Raw genomic sequence first — 25,699 nt, 5'->3', positions numbered from 1 at the left:
TGGATTATGTTTAGGATGTGCAGCAGAGAGACCTCTCAGTAAAATATATCGCTACCGTGATTAATTTAGTATTTATTTATTTACAAAGAAAATATTATTTTCTATTATAACAGAAATAACGACTATTATTAGCCTAATCGAATTATGAGTTAAATTACTGGTTATGAAATAATGGATGTCATGATAGCTGTTCTAATAGAAAATAGTTGATGATGGCAGCAGATTAACTACTTAAATAAAACCAATACAGCCGACAAAGGGAATCTGGTGCTGTAGAGTTGTCCTTTTCCTTCTTTTTTTAATAAGCAATGGTGGAAGAAGTATTTATCAATAAAGTAGTTTTGCTTTAGGTCCCTTTCCTTCCTCCAACAAGCGTCTTTATTTTCTTTTTCTGTGGCGATTCCGTTCACCTTGTTTATACATAGGCTTTCAAGGATCCGTGGTGCCCCACAGTTTCCAATTCTCTTCCCTTATCAAAAGATGGCAATGATCTTACCCGCTTTCGTGGGAAGATACATGAAGAAACTCGCAGATTTCGTAGAGGGTGAGGTGTCAATCATGCTCGGAGTGAAGGATGAGCTCCAGAAGCTTCAGAGAAGACTGGAAAGGATGAGAGGTTTTCTTGAGCATGCAGAGCGGAAGAGGCATGAAGACACAAACATCAGTAATTGGGTGGGGGAGTTGAAAGATATCATGTATGATGCGGATGATATCATCGACCTTTGTATCATCGAAGGCGGCAAATTATTGGAAAGCCATCAGCCCGTTTCTGCGGTATGCCATCCCTTCCCTTTATTTTCTTGCTTCGGTTGTATGAAGTTCCGCTATGAAATTGGTGACAAAATTAGAGATCTTAATAAGAGGCTGAAAGAGATTGCAGAGGATAGATCAATATTGCCTAAACTAGAAAACCCTAACCAAGATGTCCAAGAGAGCGGAGTGAATGCGCGTCAGACTTTTCCCATTGAGGCCAATTCTGATATCGTAGGGACACAAATTGAAGAGGCAACCCAAAGTCTTGTGGAGTCGTTAGTCAAAGAAGATAAACAAAAATCCTGGATTTGGGGGATTGTTGGGATGGGTGGAATCGGCAAAACTACTCTCGCTTCGAATATATACAATGATGAAAGTATAAAAGAAAACTTTCCTATACGAGTATGGGTGTGTGTTTCCAAGAATTTTTCAGACACACAATTGCTGCAAGAGATAATTAGGAGCGCAGGTGGAAACTATGGGCAGGCTGAGACGAAGGCTGAACTCATACCCATTCTTTCCCGTGTCCTTTCTAGAAGGTTCATTGTTGTATTAGATGATATATGGGAAGCAAAAGTATGGGACGATCTGCTCAGATATCCTTTGGAAAGTGCAGCGGCTGATGGTAGGATTGTGATCACCAGTCGAGACATAAATGTGGCTAAGAATATGAGAGCACGTGTCCACCATGTTGACAAAATGGATAGCAATGAAGGCTGGCAATTGTTGTGCAAGAAAGTCTTTAGAGATGACGAGAAGGAAGAGATCATCAATTTAAAAGAAATTGGGATGAAAATTGTTGACAAATGTGATGGTCTTCCTCTTGCAATCAAGACCATTGCAGGAGTTTTAAGGTCGAAGGAGAGAACCAGCATAGCATGGAATAACGTTCTCAGAAGTGATGCATGGTCTATGAGCCAACTTCAGACAGAACTCCCAGGAGCCTTATTTTTAAGCTATGAAGATTTATCATCGGATCTTAAACAATGTTTCCTTTTTTGCTCGTTATATCCTGAGAATTTTTCGATGACTTGTGATCAACTTGTTCGGTTCTGGTTGGCTGAAGATTTTGTAAAATCACAAGGAGATGTATTGTTAGAAGATTTAGCCGAAGATTACTATAAAGAGTTGATTTGCAGAAATCTTTTACAACCAGATTCTAAATACGTAAGTCAGAGGGTGTGCACAATGCACGATCTGCTGCGTTCTCTTGCTCTGTTTTTGATAGGAGATGAGAGTACTTTTGTTGGTGATGGAAAAACGTGCACCACAAACCCCTTGACCAAGCTTCGTCACTTGTCAATTTCAAATGTGGGAGAGAGGCTAGAAATCCCTGATGCAGTGAAAAAGCAGAAATGCTTGAGGACTCTAATAGCTTGGAACAGTCCCAAGACAAAGATAGTTGAGCATGAACTTGGAAGACTCGAGCAGCTACGAGTTTTGGACTTGACCGGTACAGGACTGGAGAGCCTTCCAGACTCGGTGGGAAACCTATTACATCTAAGGCACTTGAATCTTGATCGAACAAATGTCAAAAAGTTACCAGAGTCTATCAGACGCCTTCAAAATCTGCAGATCTTGAGTCTCTCGGGCTGTCAATCCTTGCACATGCTTCCCAAGACTATCACAACTTTGTCCAATTTAAGATGCCTTCGCCTCTATGAAACTCCGGTGAGCCATCTCCCAAGAGGAATAGGCAAACTGACACATCTCAACAATCTTGAAGGATTTGTGGTCGGTGATGATGGAGGCAAGCAAGACCAGGGGTGCAATTTGGAGGAGCTGCAATCTCTGTCCCAGCTGAGAGCGCTGAAGATAGTTAGGTTAGAAAGGTCACGAGCAGGAGTTTCAACGCTTCAAAACAGCTGCTTTCTTAGAAGATTGTTTTTGAGGTGGCTGCCACCCGAAGCTGAGAACAATCAGCCACGATGTGGAGAGGATGCAATCCAAAATGTGAACAGGATATGCAACGATCTCTCTCCTCCATCCAGCCTAGAAGAGCTTAGGTTGGATAACTTCTTTGGTAGTGGGTTTCCGGGCTGGTTGATGTCATCCTCATTGGGCGCCTGCTTTCCTCACCTGGCATTCTTGGCCCTTATTGATTGTAAATCATGTCCAAAACTTCCTCCACTAGGCCTATTGCCCCAGCTAAAATTCCTTCGGATTTCAGGGGCAGACGCAATCGTAACGATCGGACCCGAGCTTCTTGGTCGCCGTTCCTCAGCAATAACTGCATTTCCTAGGCTTGAATTCTTGGTGCTCACACACATGCGCAACTGGAAAGAATGGTCATTTGGCGTGGTGGAAGAGATTGGCGATGAAATAAGAGGAGCCTCTAAGCTGCTGCCGCATCTCAAGGCCCTGCATCTACAGGACTGCCCCGAGCTAATAGCTCTTCCAGAAGGTCTGGCGCATGCCACCAACTTGCAGCGCTTGCAAATTCTGGACGCCCACAACCTGAGAGAAATCAAGAACCTCCCCTCCTTAACTGATACGCTCCACATCGAGAGAAACCTGAGGTTGGAAAGAGTATCCAACTTTCCCTCGCTGAAATCTTTGCAAATACTGAATTGTTCGAGGTTACAACACGTGGAGAATCTTGCTAAGTTGCAATTCCTGTGCCTGGAACATCCTTCTACAGCACAGGGGACCTCAGAGATATCAGTGCAAGAAACGGAGTGCCTCGCATCGCAGACGTTTCCAGTAATCTTGATCAACAAACAAAGCACCTCCCACAGTGGTTACCGAACCTACTCGGGCAGCATCAAAATGCTCCGACTGGGATGCAGAAACTTAGAATATTTGGACTGAAATGCAGCTCACCACTGTTTGAGAGCTTCCTTAAGGATCCGCCAAATTGGCCCATCATTCAGTGGATCCCTGAGGTCTGGATCCACCACATAGGTGGTTCTTCATGGATACGGTATACCAAGGGACCCCCTTCCACCGTTCAAACCAACGTGCAACCAAAAGAGTTGACAAGTGACCTCTCTTGAGCAAGGTGATTGATACTTCCATTACGTTTACATTTCCCTCATTAATTTGTTTATCACCATTAGACCAGCTGCCATATATAGATGCCGTTAATCTCATATATATTAATTATCTCTATTCCCAGATACAATTTCGTGCGGATTTAGCAGTTGGGATGGACGTGCTCAGTGTTTTTACCTTTTTTTCCGTCATGTAAACTTTGAATTGGACTTGGATATCTACTCTGTAATTTCTGTTTCTTTGTGTTTTGATGGTATTATATCATTATCCTGAATGTAACCTTAAGAATTCATATGCAATAAATCATGATTTCATTCACCCTCTCCATCTTTTCTATTTATTTTTCCTTCTATATCTTTTTTTTTTGTTTTAAAAGGATCCTTCTCGATCGATCTTGGAGATAAACTTCTATTGTTTGATCTCGGTACTTCTTTTATGATACTTTTGCGATTAAAGATTGGTCAGATGTATAAAAACCTATGATCATAGTGGCTTATATTTGATTGAGCATCTACTTTTTTTGAAAAAGTTGTGTGAAATATCTTTTATACTCTTAAGGATAGTTCTTGAGAAAGAAAAGATCTCAATTTTCGAATGGTAGAAAAGTAGCTTTTCCAGGCCACTCTTGAGTTTTTCATTTTTATGAAAGATGAGAATCTTATTTTCATAGGAATACTACTCTTTTTTTTTTTGAAAACTTCAACTAAATAAGTGGCTTTTCTTCGTTTTTCGTAGACCACATTTTTCATCTTTCTTTCCCTGCGAACCAAACGAGTCCTTCCCTATTATATTTTGATCCAAATATTATAATGATTAATGTAATAACTATAAATTTGGTCTTATAAATAGCCTCTTGACGGGCTTTGAAAAATCCTTTTAGGAAGAAGCTCTAAATTAGAGCTTTTGCCAAGTAGAGATTTTTTAACTTCTAGGAAGATTAAAAAATTGTTTCGGGGTTTTTACCAAATACACATATATAGGCTAGAAGTACTTTTCGGGCTTCCCTTCAAAAGATATTCCGAAGGAGGACTTAGCATCAAGGAAGAAATTGTTGCTCACAATGGGACTCTTACTTCGAATTTCTTTGTTTTGTGCTAAAATGACACCTTCTAAGCCACCTAAATTGCCTACTTGATCATCTAGATTGCCAAAGTGTTCTATGACAAGAATATAGGTGCCTGATATTCCAAGGTGGCAATCCATGATTTTGACCATCAACCCAACTTGCAACAACTATCCTAAATTAACCAGATTCAAATTTTATAAAAATAAGTTCGGATCGTAAATATGTTAGTCTGACTTGACCCATTTATTAAAAAGGCTAGTTTTAGATTTAGAGTCCGAAACCATTTAAATATTGATCCATCTAATAGTTGCCTCAAGTTAATATAATTACAATCTGACCCATTTAAGAATCATTTATTTGATTTATTTATTCAGTGGGTTAGGAAGGCAACGATGTGTTACCTATGTAATAAATAGGTTGGATTATGTTATGGATTTTTGGCTTGTCTAAGAAATAGGTGGGGCTCGTATTAACATATTTTTAGTCCCACTAGTATTTGATCCATATTTGATCCAATCCTTTAATTTACTTCTATAAATAATTTAAGAATAAAGGGTATATTTGCCATTATAGAATTTCATATACTATAAAAGTACGACATGGCAATGTATGACCATCATTGGACCTATTAGATTTGCTTCTAATTTTTTCATTTCCAAAGTGTGATTTTAGTGGTGGGATGGATATAATCACAAACATAACCTTTCATTCTATATAGTTTTTAAAAAACTTTATTTTATTTTTTCTTTTCCGACTAGGAGTCTAAGCAACCACTCTGCCGTGAAAACTTAAAAAATTGACTCATTTAGTAAGATGAGCATCTTTAGTATTTTTTTTGTATAATATTGTGGATCCTCTTATATTTACAAAAACAAAATACTCAAGAAGGCTGTAAATCCAGAATTTGGTTAGACCCAAAATGCCAACTTTTCTCTTTTAAAACCATTTTTGGGAGCATTTTAGAGACAACATTTTTCTTATAATAAAAATTTTAGAAGCATGTTTGCACGATAGAGCTACATATTCCATCAGTTTGGTTAGGAGAGTCTCATTTGCAATCTGATTTTTAAAAAAAAATTGAAAATATACGCATCCTTCAAAATTTAATTCTGACACTTAAAAAAATACAAATCTAATCCCATCATAAAAAATATTTTTTAAATATATTTATATAATTAATTAATTTTTCACATTTCTCTTCTAAGAATCCAAATCTATTTAAATCCATGATCAATCTATGGTCAGTCTCAATGGGTCATGCTGCAAGACCTCACCCAAAAAGACTAGCCAAAAGATATCATTTAGACTTTTGACTAGCCTTTTTGGGTAAAGTAGCGGTTGGGACAAATGGTATTAGAGCTGACCTGGCCTATGATCTATGTGGACTAGAGGATACTACAGTACGGGTTCATGGAGGTTGATTATGGATCGATCGTGGTGTTTGTGATTAGATTTGAATGAATTTGAACCTTCAACCTAGCAAGAATGTGATAGCTAAGGCTGCAAATGGATCGGGTCGACCTGTGACCCGACCCGACCTGAAAGCTCTAAGGGGAGTAGGAAGGATAGCAACAGGCATAGGTTCCCAGAATCCAATGGAACCTCGGCCCGTCAGGATTCTCTCTCGATCTATTACACTATTGATGCCTCTGTCTCGGTAGCTGGTTTTTTTTTTTTTCCTTCTGTTTTTTGGTTTTTATTTCTTTTAACTTTTGAAGGGAGAAAGTGAGGGAACGCTGAACTGAATATGGGTCATGTGCCAGTTTTCTGCAATGGAATTGGATTTTGGAAGAAGGTCTCGGATTTTTTTTGCCCTCGTGAGAGGGGAGCTGGGAGACACCAAGTTCCGTCCAATCAGTCATATAGATAAAAAATAGTGTGATATGAAATTTGGCTTGTAGACCGACTTAGTTAGCACGTCACGGGTCATCCATTCTGACTGGAGGTCAATTGCAAGTCCTTCAAGCCATGGGTCACCCAGCACCTTATAACTATGATATGACCAAATTAGATTTGCCTAAATTCTTTTCGAAAAGCGCAAAAAAAATGGATCCGATTTGGACCCGGACCCGATTCGGACCTGACTCGGATCCGACCCGATCTTCAACCGGGTCAGATCTGGAACCAAAATTAGGATCCGAAAAAAAAAACTCGGATTGGCTCAGGGTCACTTAGGACCCGACCCGACTCATTTGCATCCCTAGTGATAGTTTAAAACAGAAGGAGTATGTAAGGACTCATATAAGCATGTGTTTAGTTCTACATCGGTTATTCGTTGGATAGATCTTAGTTACTTATACAAAATCAAGGAACTCAAATGATACCTTCTAGCTAGTCTTTTTGGATGAGAATCTGGATTGTGACAAATAATATCAGAGCGGACCTGGCCCATAGTCCATACGGACTAGAGGCTCTATAGCACAGGCTCTTTGAGGCTGACCACAGGCCGATCGTGGTACTTGTGATTAGATTTGATTTAATTTGGATCCTTAGCCGAAGAGGACGTCAAGGCTTAATGAGAAAAATATGTGAGAACTAAGAAACTCCAAAAATACCTTTTAACTAGTCATTTTGAGTGAGGACCTTGTTGTTATATATTCCCCATTATAACGAAAATAACAACTAATATTTGGCCAATTGAATTATAAGTTAAATTACCGGTTATAAAATAATGGACGGCATGATAGCTGTAATTAGCTATTATAATACAAAGTAGCTGATGATAACAGCTGATTAACAAATGGTGGTGCTATGGCGTGATGATAACTAATTAAATAAAACCAATACAGCCGACAAGGGGAATCTGGTGCTGTAGAGTTGTCCTTTTCCTTCTTTTTTTAATAAGCAATGGTGGAAGAAGTATTTATCAATAAAGAAGTTTTGCTTTAAATCCCCTTTCCTTTCTTCTAACAAGCGTCTTTACTTTCTTTTTCTGTGGCGATTCCGTTCACCTTGTTTATACATAGGCTTTCAAGGATCCATGGTGCCACACAGTTTCCAATTCTCTTCCCTTATCAAAAGATGGCAATGATCTTAGATGCTTTTGTGGCACGATACATGAAGAAACTCGCAGATTTCGTAGAGGGTGAGGTGTCAGTCATGCTCGGAGTGAAGGATGAGCTCCAGAAGCTTCAGAGAAGACTGGAAAGGATGAGAGGTTTTCTTGAGCAAGCAGAGCGGAAGAGGCATGAAGACACAAACATCAGTAATTGGGTGAGGGAGTTGAAAGATATCATGTATGATGCGGATGATATCATCGACCTTTGTATCATCGAAGGCGGCAAATTATTGGAAAGCCAACAGCCCGTTTCTGCGGTATGCCATCCCTTCCCTTTATTTTCTTGCTTCGGTTGTATGAAGTTCCGCTATGAAATTGGTGACAAAATTAGAGATCTTAATAAGAGGCTGAAAGAGATTGCAGAGGATAGATCAATATTGCCTAAACTAGAAAACCCTAACCAAGATGTCCAAGAGAGCGGAGTGAATCCTCGTAGGACTTTTCCCATTGAGGACAGTTCTGATATCGTAGGGACACAAATTGCAGAGGCTACCCAGAGTCTTGTGGAATCGTTAGTCCAAGGAGACAAAAAAAAATTCTGGATTTTGGGGATTGTTGGGATGGGTGGAATCGGCAAAACTACTCTTGCTTCTATTATATACAATGATGAAAGAATAAAAGAAAACTTTTCTATACGAGTATGGGTGTGTGTTTCCAAGAATTTTTCAGAGGCAAAGTTGCTGCAAGAGATAATTAGAAGCGCAGGTGGAAACTATGGGCAGGCTGAGACGAAGGCTGAGCTCATACCCATTCTTTCCTCTATCCTTTCTAGAAGGTTCATTGTTGTGTTAGATGATATATGGGAAGCAAAAGTATGGGAGGATCTGCTCAGATATCCTTTCGAAAGTGCAGCAGATGGTGGTAGGATTGTGATCACCACTAGAGACATAAGTGTGTTTGGGAATATGAGCGTACTTGTCCACCATGTTGACAAAATGGGTCGTGCTGATGGCTGGGCATTGTTGTGCAAGAAAGTCTTTAGAGATGACGAGAAGGAAGAGACCATTAATTTAAAAGAAATTGGAATGAAAATTGTTGACAAATGTGATGGTCTTCCTCTTGCAATCAAGACCATTGCAGGAGTTTTAAGGTCGAAGAAGAGCAGCATAGCATGGAATAATGTTCTCATAAGCGATGCATGGTCTATGAACCAACTTCAGACGGAACTCCATGGGGCCTTATTTTTAAGCTATGAAGATTTATCACCTCATCTTAAACAATGTTTTCTTTTTTGCTCGTTATATCCTGAGGACTTTCCCATGCATCGTGATGATCTTGTTCGGTACTGGCTGGCCGAAGGTTTTGTAAAATCACAAGGAGATGTATTGTTAGAAGATTCAGCCGAAGATTACTATAAAGAGTTGATTTGCAGAAATCTTTTACAACCAGACTATGAATACGTAGATCAGAGTTTTTGCACAATGCATGATCTGCTGCGTTCTCTTGCTCTGTTTTTGATAGGAGATGAGAGCACTTTTGTTGGTGATGGAAAAACATGCACCACAAATCCCTTGACCAAGCTTCGTCGCTTGTCCATTTCAAATGTGGGAGAGAGGCTAGAAATCCCTGATGCAGTGAAGCAGCAGAAATGCTTGAGGACTCTAATTGTCTGGAACAATCCCAGGACAAAGATAGTTGAGCAGGAACTCGGAAGACTTGTGCAGCTACGAGTATTGGACTTGACCGATACGGGACTGGAGAGCCTTCCAGACTCGGTGGGAAACCTGTTACATCTAAGGCACTTAGATCTTGATCGAACGAATGTCAAAATATTACCAGAGTCTATCGGACGCCTTCAAAATCTGCAGACCTTGAAGCTCTCAGGTTGTAAATCCTTTCACATGCTTCCCAAAGCCATCACAAGTTTGTGCAATCTAAGATGTCTTCACCTCACTGGAACTCCGTTGAGCCATCTCCCAAAAGGAACAGGCAAACTGACACATCTCAACGATCTTCGAGGATTTGTGGTCGGTGATGATGGAGGCAAGCAAGACCCGGGGTGCGATTTGGAGGAGCTGCAATCTCTGTCCCAGCTGAGAGTGCTGCGGATAGATAGGTTAGAGAGGTCACAAGCAGGAGCTTCAGCGCTTGCAAACACCTGCTTCCTTAGAAGATTGTTTTTGCACTGGCAGCCACCCGAAGCTGGGAACAATCAGCCACGATGTGGAGAGGACGCAATCCAAAATGCGAACAAGATATGCAACAACCTCTCTCCTCCATCCAGCCTAGGAGAGCTTACGTTCGACAACTTCTTTGGTAGTGGGTTTCCTGGCTGGTTGATGTCACCCTCCTTTCCTCACCTGTCATTCTTGGTCCTTACTAATTGTAAATCATGTCCCCAACTTCCTCCGATAGGCCTATTGCCCCAGCTAAACTACCTTCGGATTTCAGGAGCAGATGCAATCGTAACTATCGGACCTGAGTTTCTTGGTCGTCGTGCCTCAGCAATAACTGCATTTCCTAGGCTTGAATACCTGCAACTCTGCCACATGCGCAACTGGAAAGAATGGTCATTAGGCGTGGCGGAAGAGGTTGGCGATGAAATAAGAGGAGCCTCTAAGCTGCTGCCGCATCTCAAGGCCCTGCATCTGGAGGACTGTCCCGAGCTAATAGCTCTTCCGGAAGGTCTGGCGCATGCCACCAACTTGCATAAATTAGGAATTCTGGGCGCCCACAACCTGAGAGAAATCAAGAACCTCCCCTCCTTAACTGATATGCTCCACATCGAGAGTAACCTGAGGTTGGAAAGAATATCCAACTTTCCCTCGCTGAAATCTTTGCAAATAATAAATAGTCCGAGGTTACAGCACGTGGAGACTCTTGATAAGTTGCAATACCTGAACCTGAAACATCCTTCTGCAGTACAGGGGACCTCAGAGATTCCCTCGCTGGAGTGCCTCGCAGACGTTTCCAGTAATCTTGATCGACAAACAGAGCAACTCCCACAGTGGTTATTGAACCTACTCGGGGAGGATCAAAATGCTCCGACTGCAGTGCAGAATCTCAAAAAATTTAGGCTGAAGTGCAGCTCACTACTGTTTGAGAGCTTCCTTATGGATCAACCAAATAGGCCCATCATTCAGTGGATCCCTGAGGTCTGGATCGAAGAACTAGATGGTCCCTCATGGATACGGTATACCAAGGGAACTCCTTCCACCTTTCAAATCAACAGGCAACCAGAAGAGTTTGCAAGTGGCCTCTCTTGAGCAACGTAATTTCTACTTCCATTACGTTTACATTTTTCTCATTAATTTGTTTATCACCTTTAGACCAGCTGCCATATATAGATGCCGTTAATCTCATGTATATTAATTTTCTCTATTCCCAGAGACAATTTCATGCGGATTCAGCAGTTGGGATGGACGTGCTCAGTGTTTTTATCTTTTTTTCCTCATGTAAACTTTGTATTGGACTTGGACATCTACCCTGTAATTTCTGTTTCCTAGTGTTTTGATGGTGTTATATCATTATCCTCAATGTAACCTTAAGAATTCATATGCAATAAATCATGATTTCACTCACCCTCTCCATCTTTCTATTTATTTTTCCTTCTATATCAATCTTTTTTTGGTTTTAAGAGGATCCTTCTCGATCGATCTTGGAGATAAACTTCTATTGTTTGATCTCGGTGCTTCTTTTATGTTACTTTTGCGATTAAAGATTGGCCACATCTATAAAAGCCTACGACTGTTCCAGCAAGCGAGAAGCTTCAAACAGTCAAGTCACCTCCTCGATGGCATAAAAACTGAATATTTTTTAATTTCATGTACCCGATCTTTGGCTAGGCTAAAGACTCTCTAGGTGGGGGCTCAATATGCCTGACGGGTTGCTATTGGGAAACCATAGGGACAATGTCTAGAAACTCATGCTTGGGGTGTTGGTCCGTTGATCGTAGGAACCGATGCACAACCAGACTCTTGAAATAGACTTGCAAGGAAGCACAATCATGGTGAACTTATGTGTTTCTACTCTGTTTGGAGTTATTGCTGGTAGCAAAGCTTTTGTGAATGTACTAGTAGAGCTTTTAATAAAAAATTAACTATATTTCTGAAGTATTATAAAATTTTAATATTTATTTGATAACCAAACTAAGAAAGCATTTTTAGTATAAAAAAATAATAATAAATAAATATAATATAATAACAATAGTAACATAGTATTATCATAATATTAGTATAGTATAATATAATATAATATATCTATTATTAGTTAATACTTATAATACAATACTTTTATAGAATTATTATTATATATTGGTATATTATTACATTATATAATATTATTATACTCTATGAATGTGGTATTATTATTTTAGTATAATATTATAATAGTATATATTATAGTAATATTTTTATATTAATATAATATAGTTTAAAATATTGTTAATCTATAATTTAGGACGCGTTTGGTTTGCGGAAAGAATTTTTTTCACCGGAATATTTTTCTAAGTAGCTGATTCCTGAAAATATGCTATCTGAGAAAATGATTTTGACATGTTTAGTTCACCTTGCGAAAGTGGTATATTTCATAGTGGCTTATATTTGATTGAGCATTTACTTTTTTAAAAAAGTTGTGTGAAATATCTTTTATACTCTTAAGGATAGTTTTGGAGAAAGAAAAGATCTCAATTTTCGACTGGTAGAAAAGTAGCTTTTCCAGGCCCCTCTTGAGTTTTTCATTTTTATGAAAGATAAGAATCTTATTTTCATAGGAATACTACTTTTCCGTCTTTTTTTTTAAAAAAACTTCAACTAAATAAGTGGCTTTTCTTCGTTTTTCGTTGACCACATTTTTCATCTTTCTTTCCCTACGAACCAAACGAGTCCTTCCCTATTATATTTTGATCCAAATATTATAATGATTAATGTAATAACTATAAAGTTCAGGGATAATTTGGTCTTATAAATAGCCTCTCGACAGGCTTTGAAAAATCCTTTTAGGAAGAAGCTCTAAATTAGAGCTTTTGCCAAGTAGAGATTTTTTAACTTCTAGGAGGATAAAAAAATTGTTTCGGGGTTTTTACCAAATACACATATGTAGGCTAGAAGTACTTTTCGGGCTTCCCTTCAAAAGATATTCCAAAGAAGGACTTAGCATCAAGGAAGAAATTGTTGCTCACAATGGGACTCTTACTTCGAATTTCTTTGTTTTGTGCTAAAATGACACCTTCTAAGCCACCTAAATTGCCTAGTTGATCACCTAGATCGCCAAAGTATTCTATGACAAGAATATAGGTGCCTGATATTCCAAGGTGGCAATCCATGATTTTGACCATCAACCCAACTTGCAACTATCCTGAATTAACCAGATTCAAATTATATAAAAACAAGTTCGGATCATAAACATGTTAGTCTGACTTGACCCATTTATTAAAAAGGCTAGTTTTAGATTTAGAGTCCGAAACCATCTAAGTATTGATCCATCTAATAGTTGCCTCAAGTCAATATAATTACAATCTGACCCATTTAAGATTCATTTATTTGATTTATTTATTCAGTGGGTTAGGAAGGCTATGATGTGTTACTTATTTAATAAATATGTTGGATTATGTTATGGATTTTTGGCTTGTCTACGAAATAGGTGGGGCTCGTATTAACATATTTTTAGTCCCACTAGTATTTGATCCATATTTGATCCAATCCTTTAATTTACTTCTATAAATAATTTAAGAATAAAGGGTATATTTGCCATTATAGAATTTCATATACTATAAAAATACGACATTTCAATGTACGACCATCATTGGACCTATTAGATTTGCTTCTAATTTTTTCATTTCCAAAGTGTGATTTTAGTGGTGGGATGGATATAATCACAAGCATAACCTTTCATTCTATACAGTGGTTAAAAAACTTTATTTTATTTTTTCTTTTCCGACTAGGAGTCTAAGCAACCACTCTGCCACTCTGCCGTGAAAACTTAAAAAATTGACTCATTTAGTAAGATGAGCATCTTTAGAATTTTTTTTTTGTATAATATTGTGGATCCTCTTATATTTACAAAAACAAAATACCCAAGAAGGCTGTAAATCCAGAATTTGGTTAGACCCAAAATGCCAACTTTTCTCTTTTAAAACCATTTTTGGGAGCATTTTAGAGACAACATTTTTCTTATAATAAAAATTTTAGAAGCATGTTTGCGCGATAGAGCTAGATATTCCATCAGTTTGGTTAGGAGAGTCTCATTTGCAATCTGATTTTTAAAAAAAATTGAAAATATACGCATCCTTCAAAATTTAATTCTGACACTTAAAAAATACAAATCTAATCCCATCATAAAAAATATTTTTTAAATATATTTATATAATTAATTAATTTTTCACATTTCTCTTCTTGCTCTATTGATGGGCCCCACTGACGATGCTGCCGTGGCTCTTTTGGCCGAGTCAGGCTGTCATCACCTGGATGTCTTGGAGGAGGAGCTGCGTACGAGATGGGATGAAACAAAATCAGTGCTTTTGATGCGATCTATTTTTGTATCGGCTGGAAGTAAAAGTTAAAAATCACCAAAGCATATAATTGTTTCTCTCTACACACACAAACATATATAATGTGATCATCAAATTGATTGACCTATAATTAATTGTGGAGTTGATAATTTTATTAATCAAGGAGCTAATATTGAGTGTGAAGTCTACATAACAATTATTCATAGTTTCAAAAGATATTTATATCAGCTTTAACTTACATCCTTCTCGTTTTTTCTTAGTATATCAATTGATGGAGTCTCCCTAGATTGAATTGGAAAGCATAATCACATTTTTTTTAAGATCAGGATCATATTACTTCATTTTAAATTTCTTGAAAGCATAGTTAATCTTAAGGTATAACTCATAGTTAAACTAATCGACTTTCTTTTTTTTAAAAAAAAAGTAGTCTAGACTGATGGAGCCACCTTCATGAAAGCTTCTGCCTAAGTCCTTTTCTGTTCATAGGCCTTTAGTTCTTTTTTAACACAAGAACAAATGCCATGATCTACTTATGTTAGAGAGTTAATTTCATAATTCAAAGCAAACTAGTGTAATGAGTCACTAATCTAGACAATTAGGAGTGTGACAATTCACTCCTATGGGCCATTCGCACCCCAGCAAATCATACACAAGCACATGCAAAGGACTCTGCTATGGGTCACTGGTGTTAAATTCCATGTGACACAAAGTAAGTTGCCTCCTCTTTTTGTACCTTACAGAACTTGGCTTGAATGAGAGCCAATGACAAAGTAATGCGACGAAACTTAGCAACTATAGATGCATTTCGAAACCACGGCTGACCATAAATAGTTTGGATAAGGCTCGATAGTTACAATTATGGTTATGTATTTCAAGCCATGCCAACTATGCCACCCTTTTGCAATCATAGATGATAAATCACGGTCATCCATCTCATCAATTATGGCGATCAGTTGCAATTGAGTTATTAACTGCAAAAAAAATATATGATTATTTTTTCGTAACTCGAAAGATGAAGAGAACCCTCAGAAATCATCTCTTTTACTACATAAGCATCCAAACAGATGAATAACACTAGGAGTTACAACCTTTCATACAGTGAATTGGTCTTGGTGTTGCCTTACATAAGCCAGTAGGCCTTTCTTTCTTCTAAACTTTGTCTACTTTTCACACCGAAGCAGATCAAATATTTGGACTAATCTAGCTCATCAACGTGACAACTCTTGGAGTTCCCCTCCTCATTCATTTGAATCCAATAGACCCCTTCTTGTTCTGTGATGTTCAGAGGCAAGTTACACTTCTAAGCTAATCATCTTCTTCAGGAAAATATATGCCAATAGTCGATATCCAAAGATCATAGCTATCATGGCCTCTGCCTCCATTCCTCCATTATGCAGTTGAAGTCCTTTAACAAAAGTCGAGTCACAGGGACTATATCCGAAATGGCTAAGACTGAGGCAACTATACCGAATCTTGAGAAGTAATCTATATGTATGATAGTTAATAGACAAGCAGCGTATCCATGATATGAAGAATAGAACCCTCTACAATCACAAGAGCAAATAAACAAATACTATCATAATAGCACAATTTATCGTCTCATATAAGACGACTAGGTTATAGATATTGACGAAGGCATTGTTGACTAGGATGAGGTTGATGTACCTGCACAAAGAACCAACCAGCTAACATAAATGTGATAATGATCACAGAAGCTAGTGTTGTTGATTTCTTGACATTCATTAGAGCTGCACCGATCACAGAAGTAATTACACTAGAAAATCTAGTTCACAAGTCAATAAAGTTTGCAGTTGTAAAAGCATGTCATGGCAGTGTGGTAATCTACAACACTATGCATTTACTTTGCCATCTTTAAGTTATGATGCGGACTTGCATTTTATGAATCACCATTTCTTTTATAAATACATCGATAACCACGTCACGAATTGGATCCTATTTCCTAAGCTGTTGTGAATTGACTATTTTTTCCTCAAAAAATATTGTTTTCCTTCTTATATGGTGAAAAGGTTCCATGTACTTAGGATGCAAGGCCATAAACATGTGAAGGTTTGTGACTGATTGTATTATCGACAGTGATAATAACAAGAAGCATGGATATATTTTGTTTTAGAGTTGATCACTTGCAGTTGCAGGAGATTGGTTTTAAAGATGATCATGCAAGGAAGCGTGCAACATTTTAGCATCAAGCAAGCTCATTTGGCACAACATTTAGTTTCATGTTTCCTAATCATAAAGAATGATCAGAATAAGATACCTGAGCAGCTAAATGCTTAGGAATATTGTCAGAATACTTTGTAAAAACACTGTGAAGTCTGGTTTCAAGCCCACCATGAAGTAGACAATCAGCAAGAACACTGTAGGCAAGATGAGATCCAGTGGTAGATCACTCATGTTTCTAGCCATGAAGTACGCACTAAGCTTGTACATGTTTACAGATCTCTCTTTGGCAAGCATTGCTCTTTCTTGGGGAAATGTAAATATAGCTGTGAATACTGGGAAAAAGCCCCAAAAAATGGCAATGAAGAACAGAAGTCCTGCCTGCAGTATTTTACCAAGGCATGATGAAGAAATATATGCACTAATGAATGATTTTGACTGCCAACTTGTTCATGGAACAGATGCCTACCTGATCTTGAATCTTCTTTGGAGTAGCAGACCGCCACCATAGCAATCCAACTAGTACTGCAGTTGCCAAGACTTGGGTTACTCGAATCCAGCTTAAGTAATCATGGCGCCTCTGTTTCAAGCCTCGCCAGAAGAGAATGTAGTACTGCTGCCACCAAGTAGTCCCAGAATCCTTCAGGCTTGAACCTACTTGCATCTCCCATTTAGCGTCAATTGGCACAGGTTTTAGAAGCTTCTGCTTCTCTATCTGTGCAACTCTGGTTTCACAGGCATCCAAAAAGGACTGCAGTGCACATTTGAAGCAAGTCACAAAGCTTAAAAGAAAGCTTGGTCAGTGTAGAAAAGAATGAACGTTTTCACGAGTTATTCACTTCATGGATGTCCACAGGAGACGGCCTTTGTTCTTGGTGCTTGATTTCTTGACTTTCATGTAAAAACTTATCCTTTCACTCTGATGGTATTGATTTATCATTCATGTTACCATTGGCTACATCAATTAGAAACTCTGCCGGGTTCATTGCTATGATGGGAGAGCAACCAAATGAGAAGTACAGCATTGCTTCCGATGCTTTTCCAACATTCAAGGAACTGCATATGTCTAAGAGAATTAGCTTGTCAAACTTATTGAACAGTCTGCTTGATGGCTGGTGCATTGTAGTAACCACTGTCTTTCCAGTCTACAAAGTTGTGATTAAAATTAGCAATGGATCGATGGTTTTTAATCGTGAAGACCAGATGTTGTGTAGCATCTGAGTAATTTGGAGCGCTGTTGTCGAATCAAGACCAGATGTTGGTTCATCTAGAAAAAGAAGTGAAGGATCGAGTAGGATTTCATTTCCGATACAGTCTTGCTCTCTCCTACCACCAGAAATTCCTCTCAGCATGTTTGGCCTGCCTACCTACAGCTTATAAATTCCATACTATCCATATAGAAGTGTAAAGCAATTGCATGCAGATGAGCTAATAGTTAAATCATATGCATCTGTTACAGCATCTGAAAATAAAGGAAAATAAATTGACAAGACCAATCACTAGAGAAAACGGATATAAAACTGCTTGAAGGCTTTTTTTTTCTTCTACGAGAAATGGTGAAAGTCCCACTCATCCTACAATTACCTAGGTCTAGATTTTTAGAGATACACTTCCAAAGAATTGAACCCAGAACCTCATATTAAATGTCTGTTTCATGCATTTTAAGATCCTAGCACTGATGCTAGTTTTTTAACATATATTAAAAGGAAGTATGATGCATTAAACACTACCTAAAGCCAAGGTGGGAGGGAAACAAAGTGATTGAATAGAGGTGTCTTGTATGTATGACAATCATTCTCTTGAAAAGGGAAAAAAGGTGTTATGATACAGATTTGCTAGTTGTAAATATCTTAACTGATAATTGTAACCAAAAGCACTTTAGCATCTGACATTAAACTTTGAAGCCCTAGAAAAGTTATTAGTACTATAAGACTTTAGCAGTTGTTATAATTACATGTACTAACTAATTTGGTTCCTTGCATTAAAAGGTTAAACATTTGCTACTCGAGGGCCTATAATCCTTGTATGTAAAATGTACTATGAAAGCTCCTTTACTACGTAATTTTTTCTTGTGGCCGATAAAAAGCCAGCATAACATTGATCAATTGATCACATTTGTAAATGGCTATTCCTTTTCCATTTCTCAACCCCTCCCTCTGAAATTGACACAATGGAGTTACCCAACTGCAAAGATATATTGTAAACCTTTGGTACTCACAGGATCGAGACAACAAACCAACCGAACCTTTGCTTACGCACAATCATTTTTGTATGATTGGTACTGTGATCTTTAACACATAAATCATATTTTCCCATACATCTATTGCCAACGGTTAAGGACTTGTTCTGATGGTTAAAGAAGTCACCTTTCTAGTCCAAGTTCAGAGATGACATCCATAGTCCTCTCTTCCTTCTGCTGTTTTGTTAATTTTTTTCGGAAGACGGAGAAGAGCAGCATATGTCAAGGTTTCTCTCACTGTTAGGTGTGGAAAAACAGCATCATCTTGTAGCACAAAACCGATCCTGTGCATCACCAAAAATTTATTATGAGGTGCCAAACCATCTATGGTAACTCATCATTTTTTCCTTAAAAATTATCAAAACTAGGGTAAGTTAAGGATTAACATTGTAACGATTGATGAATGTATGAGCTTAATTATATGACTAACCATTGTCACACCTTTGTTTGAGCCATTTGGAGTATGGTTGGTCATTGTAAGTGATGCTGCCACCATGACCCTTTATGTTCACCCTTCCACGGAGCAGGTTCAGCAAAGTTGTTTTACCACCTCCTGATGGTCCCATGAGAGCCAGTACCTCGCCCCCGAAAACAGAACCAGTGACCCCTCTGAGAATGTACTTTGCGGCAGATGGGCTCTTTGCAACCTTCACCAATTTCTTGTAACTCACATCTGAAAACTGTGGGCAGTTGGGGGAGTAACTAATATAGCAGAGGAAACATACAGGTGATCATAACTCAAGAAATTACTCATCATGTGATGTCACCTTTAGGTATATGGGCAAAGTGGGTTCTATCTGCATTGCTTTCCAGATTTCAGGAACCAACCCTTTCTTGGAAGACATAGGTGACTCATTCACTGCATCATCTTTTATTTTGAAAATTATGTTAGAATACTATGGAACCTTGAGTCGAAAGCTGTCTTAGAAAATTGCTTCATGTGATTTTCTTTTATTTTATAGTCTCATTTAACTGAATTGTCTCTATTTTAGCCTTTCTAAAAACAAAGCTTCCCTTATTTTTCAGATACACACGCATACAAAAAAAAAAAAAAAAAAAACATATTAGCTGCTGTGCAAATCCACTTCATGTAAATTAACTTCAAGGCTCATGCTACAAATATAGCTTGGAGCTCTTTGGAAACTGCTGCGCAGAAAAGGCAAGCAGTTTTTTGTAATATTAAAGCTTGCTTCTAACTTGTGAAAGAGAGCTGTAGGGATGGTGCATTCCTTCAGTTGGGTGAATGTTGTCATGTTCATTACTGCAGGAGCAAACCATTAAGAATTAGCAAATCTTGGAGAATGGAGAGCTTTGTGTTATTATTGAATTGCTTTAACTTTCATTACATCGGCTATATAACATTCAGCACATGGGACTAGGGCAATATTTTAGTTGAATCAAATTTCAAGCTTTCAACAAGTAATCATTCAGTAACAAGGTTGCTAATGCCAAGAATGCTAATAAAAATAGTAAAAATGCTGCTCCAAGGTCCTATAGATATCGAACTTGAAGCTCTTGGAGATGAGAATCTTTTAAGGACAAAGAAAGCGTACAACCTCTTACCTTTGTGAGGGTTCTTTCTTGAAACCTCTAATAAGTTAGGTGAAGGAAAGATGGCACGAGCGACCGGATTAAATGAGCCAACGCCAGCAATAGAAGGCCTACAAATGACATGCCCAATTTCCTTTAAGGTTCCAGGGCAGTGATGGACTAGTCCATCGATATCAACTGAGAATCGTGCACTCGTTGCAGGGGTCCTACTGAAATTACCTCTAGTTGATTCCACTTTCATTGTAAAATTATGCTTTCTCCCCTTAATTTAGTACCAGTATCGTGTTCATCATAATCTCTTCTACTTATACAGAAATCTGCACTGCAAGACTTCCTCACAGGAGGGATGACATGGTCTTGAACTGGTCTTGAACTCTGGCTTGGTATGTCTCCTCCAGATTCAGCAACACGTCTTGGTTTGTTGGCATCAGGACTAGTTCCTCCTCCATCTTCTCTGCATGCTGTTATATAAGCATGAGACATACCAAGCCAGAATTCAAATGGCTTACTGAAAATATATAGCTCTCAGTAATTTTTCTTACATTTTTTTCTTCTGCTTCTGTTTTCGCTGTTTTGCCTTCTGAAATAGCGAGTTATGAAGAACCATCTTTCTCTCTCACACACACACACATACACACAAATGTTGTAAAAAGGTAATAAGTGGCTATGAACTGAAATAGTTCATGGATTGTGCACACATTCACACACAATTGTGGGAGAAGGGAAATAAGTGTGGCCATGAACTCGAACATTTCATGGAAGGTGCTTGACAGCCATAGGTGCAGGTCAAGTTATGAAGCATCACATTACTTTAAAAAGAAAAATAGAAGAAGAAAGAAAAGAAGTCACGAAGCATTGCTATCTATGCCCTGAATACCAACAAAGTAGCCCAAGTCCTGCAGACACGCATCCCTGCCTGGTGAGAACTGATAGTTATGAGAACTGCCTGGGGAGTGTACCCCTTGATGAAAGTAAGAGAAGCTATGAGAGAAGTTGTGCATGGATCTGAATGGCTTTCATAGAGTTGTTCGAAGTTTGGCCGAGTTGGTTAAGGTTTAGGAGCTACACATTTAAAGATACTAATTGGCAAAAAGTATGCTACATATTCTCTGAAGTTATATGCATCTCACTGTCAATTCTTTTCTCTTTTTTTTTTTTTTTGTTGAGCAATAAGCAACCTTATTAGCTGATAATAAGTGCCAAATCTTAGTATTAATGACTCCATAGTCCAACAAGCAACTTTCCACTAATTGTCACATGGTCTGTTAGACTGATCTTTCCTAGGTGCATGATTGCCAGGGCATCCAAAACACTTTCATGTGGTATATTTGTTTACATGTCATCAACTATCATGCATAAAAGTACAACCTTGCTGCAAGCCTGCATGCATATTCTCTTGCTTCAATGCCTGACTTCTGTGGATAGCTTGTAGTATTGATGAGACTTTTTTTGGAGCAAATTGTGATGAAATTTTTCATTTTCCTTTTTTGATGGAAAAATTGTGATGAAAGGTACCACCATTTCTCTATTTTTATATTTTTGAGCAAGGAAATTAGCAGTCCTACCAATAACTTCTATGTGCTCAAGCTCAACTCAGTCCTTGCAAGCATAGTAAAAACCATTCCCCATGTCTGATTCATGCCAATATGTGATGGTTTAAATGATGGATAAAATGATTTTTCTTCTTTAGCTGGAGGCACAATAGCTGCATCAGCTCTAATATTTTGCAAAACAAACATCATGTGTCCCTCACAAAGGAGAAAATATACTTTACACAGCCCTTCTTTGGGCCTCATTCTTCATACGCTCGCCTCGATGATTGGCCCATAAAAAGAAGATGAGGTGATTGGTGTGATGCACGGCTATATTAGTATATGCGGTGTAGGGATTATTATAAATTAATAGATGGTATTGTATGGGGTCTTTTTTTGGATGTTGGCCTTGATTATCCATCGGCAGTTTAGCTTGTGAGTAGGTAGTGGTTGAAGAGACCAAGTGGAAAGAGAAGAAGCTGCTGCTGGTAGTATCTCTGCGATGTTTCAAATAATAGATTTTATGTCCTTAATAACAAATTGGCTTGGCTCCCTCAATCAATGTTCTTCTTCTTTAATTCCAGTCTTCATTTTTCCTGTGCCTCGGCCGATACATAAGGTATCGGTGGATAAACTGCTATGAACATTCAAATAGGTCCTAAAATTTGTCACTCGCTACTTGTTGCAGTATAGATGTCATGTCGCTTCGAGCAACATGAGTAGGAAGTTGATGAATTTGGCACAATAAACATAACAATATGTTTAAACATAACAGTGCTTGATTTGTAGGATCCTCAAACACAAATCTTATGAGTCGAGTCATATGTGACATATACCCTTCAAAGATTTGCACATCATTCACCAATTGGATGCGACACATTTTGCAATAGATGTAATTTTACCTGTTTCATTGAAACTGCTCCTAAGAGTAACATGATATGTTTTAGAAGGTTCATGAAATGCCAAATCTCATGTGACAATTGTCCCCTCATCTAGATTGCTCTGTAAGTATAAGCATTGACGTTATTCCTTCTATTGAATGCAATATCCTCTAAACTAATACATGACTACTGATCTAATGTAACCTTTTTTTCACAATCATAACCTCAAGGGTAAATACCACAAGGACCGCACATCTGCCCTGTCTTATGGGGAAACAAGGGTGTCCACACAGCTTCACCTTTCGGCCGGTGACCTCTCACATCTGCCTTTACGTTTTGTGAGCACTGCCTCGTGCACTTTTAGGGTACCTCAAAAACTAGGCAGATGTTGAGTGCCCAAAAAAGATAATGTGAGGATCCGTGCAGGTGTGTTTAATCCTACATCATTTATTTGCTGGGTAGATCTTGGGTACTTATACAAGATCAGAAAGTCCAAATAATACCTTCTGACTAGCCATTTTAGGTGAAGTCCTGAGTTGTTACAAATGATATTAGAGCGGACCTGACCCATAACCTATGTGGACTAGGGGACACTGCAGCACAGATTCATTGGAGCTGACCACAGGCAGCCTGAAGAGGACGACAGGACTTGAATGGAGGAGTATGTGAGGACTCGTGCGGGTGTGTGTTTAGTCCCACATCGATTATTTGCTGGGAAGATCTTGGATACTTATACAGGATCAAAGAACCCAAATAATATCTTTCGGCTAGTCATTTTGAATGAGGTCTTGGGTTGTTATAAATAAAATGTCAAACTAGGTTTTTGCGCAAGAAATATGGTTTCATAACGCTTTATTACTGGTTTTACATCTGGCAGTTTGCCAAAAAAAGAGATATATGTTAACGAGTATACAAATATTGAATTCGAATCCTAGTACTGCTTCTTTTGCACCACAAAATCTTCTACTATCATGGATAGTTATACCATCATTCATCTCAGAGATAAATAGCTCTTATTCATTTCTTAATTATGATAAAATATTATTAGCGTAATACACGGCATGTCATGACGACGAAGAATAGCAATCTTCGAGTTAGATAATGTGACAGCTTGTCATAATACAGAATTCTGCGGTGTAAAAGTTGTACTGATGATCCCAAAAGCAGAAATATGGCACATCACCGTGTCAAAAACTACCTAGACTTTTTGTGCAGTACCCCAAACGACAGGAGGATTAGTTCGCCGTCCCTATTGGGTGGACTGGACGCCACGAGATTACTTCGTGAATGAGCACAAGGGGCATAAAGATAAAGATGGCATGTTAGGATGTATCACGTTTCAGCATCCAGTGCTTGATGGTCATCACTTGTGTTGTCATTTGATTCTCTATTTTCGTTGAAACGGACATCAGTCCTTCACTAGATATCAAATAATTTAGGAACGGTGCTGTATTTTCTTCTGATCCAGTGCTCTATCAATTGATATTGGAACACTGTGTTATTTCTTCTCTCACACGTTCGGGGAGTTGGAATGGATGACATGATAGCTATCGTACTCTGCAGTGCAAAAGTCGTACCATAAAGGACCTTGTTTCAATATACTTTGGGGCCAACCAAATAGCCAAGCATGTTGTCATCTTCATCTAGGTCCAATCTTGCCCATGGGATATTAATCTCTAACACTTTTCTTTAAGTAAAAAAAATAAAAATGAACAAAAACAATCTAGCTATCATGGCTTCAGCTTTGTAGCCAAGCAACCAATATAAACAAGCTTTCACAATATCAGAGGTATTTTTTTTGGTCTCTTAGTTCTGTATAAATACCCAAAATCTTCTTGGCGAATAACCGAAATGGAACTAAATACACGTTCGCATGGATTCTTATATACAAAACTTGATTAACCCCCCAATTGTACCTGAGCATTCCACTTCAATTGTTTTGACCAGCCTGTGCCAACATCAGATTGAAATACTCCAAAACTATACCTTCAACACGCAACAAATCATGCTCGTGGAACCATTTGACCATGAAAGTGTTTTCAAAAATTCCCAAAATCACTATGGGGATTCAAGCACACAACCTTCTGAGATTTACTTCCAACAGATGTGGTTTACGTTCTTTGGTCGGTCTACAAGTGGTGGTTCAGAAGCCAATATTTTTCAGTACCACTCGTGCTTGTTTTAGTTTGAGTCAAATTTGACGTTCAATGTTCTTGGAAGGGATGACTGGTTTCATTAATTACATGCTCCTTCAAGTCCTTTGCCTCTCCCATGGGCATGTCCCATTCTTGTAAACCTCCGTAAGCCTTGATCCCCAGCACCCGTCCCCTCGGGTTTCTTTGTGAGGTGACCATGGACTCTGTTGAGCTATGACTGGGCTATGTTCCTCGATGTTAATAAGAGCATTGCAACACTTTATATGTGAAGATCCATGCGAGCATGTGTTTAGTTCCATATTAGCTATGTACCGAAAAAAAATTTAAATATTTATACAAAACTAAAAAATTTAAATAATATTTTTTAGCTAGCCTTTTTGCATAAGGTCATAAATTGTTGTATAACATCGAGACTAACATCTGTAGAGATATATTAACCCAATGCCTCGACAGGTGTCACTAATGATCTTTTCATAGTCAAACTTCGCCTTGGTGGTGATCGATCTCATCACCAAATACCATGACTTGGTCAGGGTGGCCTTCATTGAAGAGGAATGTGTCCATCTTGAGAGTGTTTATATATATATATATATATATATATAGTGTTGGCAAAAAGAAGCAAGAACTTGGAGCGGGTTTAATGGTTTATGGACTTTTTTTTTGCTCAAAGACCTATAAGCTTGTTCCTTCAGACCTTTTTTTTTTGTTTGCGCAAAGACCTATAAGTTTGTTTCGTAGGCCTAACAGGTCATCAAGTCTAGGGGTGTAATGCAGCTGAGCTTGATCAAACTTAGGTCTGATCAAAATTGGTTTCAAATTATTTTGAGGTTGAAATCCAACCTT

The 25,699-nt window shown here is 38.3% G+C and overlaps 2 protein-coding genes and 1 pseudogene across 2 annotated transcripts; 2 read left to right on the top strand and 1 right to left on the bottom strand.

The window, feature by feature from the left end:
* Positions 1-334: 334 nt before the first annotated feature.
* Positions 335-4,065, top strand: LOC103704402 (putative disease resistance protein RGA3). Its single transcript, XM_088715121.2, has 2 exons — positions 335-3,754; positions 3,872-4,065. Exon 1 carries the CDS (start codon positions 481-483, stop codon positions 3,562-3,564), a length of 3,084 nt encoding a protein of 1,027 aa, XP_088571247.2. The 5' UTR covers positions 335-480; the 3' UTR covers positions 3,565-3,754; positions 3,872-4,065.
* Positions 4,066-7,692: 3,627 nt separating this feature from the next.
* Positions 7,693-11,392, top strand: LOC103704328 (putative disease resistance protein RGA3). The gene is made up of 2 exons (XM_088715120.2): positions 7,693-11,082; positions 11,200-11,392. Exon 1 carries the CDS (start codon positions 7,835-7,837, stop codon positions 11,075-11,077), a length of 3,243 nt encoding a protein of 1,080 aa, XP_088571246.2. The 5' UTR covers positions 7,693-7,834; the 3' UTR covers positions 11,078-11,082; positions 11,200-11,392.
* A 5,208-nt stretch (positions 11,393-16,600) lies between these two features.
* Positions 16,601-20,770, bottom strand: LOC148714525 (ABC transporter G family member 22-like; annotated as a pseudogene).
* Between the last annotated feature and the right edge of the window lie 4,929 nt (positions 20,771-25,699).

Source organism: Phoenix dactylifera, chromosome 2 (genome assembly GCF_051530095.1).
Source record: "Phoenix dactylifera cultivar Ajwa chromosome 2, Ajwa_hap1_PhDact_Kaust_v1.1, whole genome shotgun sequence".
In the NCBI taxonomy this organism is placed as follows: Eukaryota; Viridiplantae; Streptophyta; class Magnoliopsida; order Arecales; family Arecaceae; genus Phoenix; species Phoenix dactylifera.
This window is presented reverse-complemented; position numbering and strand designations above follow the sequence as displayed.

Bases quoted from the DNA above. Each gene is read 5' to 3' on its own strand.
- LOC103704402 (XM_088715121.2), top strand. From the start codon at position 481: ATGGCAATGATCTTACCCGCTTTCGTGGGAAGATACATGAAGAAACTC.
- LOC103704328 (XM_088715120.2), top strand. From the start codon at position 7,835: ATGGCAATGATCTTAGATGCTTTTGTGGCACGATACATGAAGAAACTC.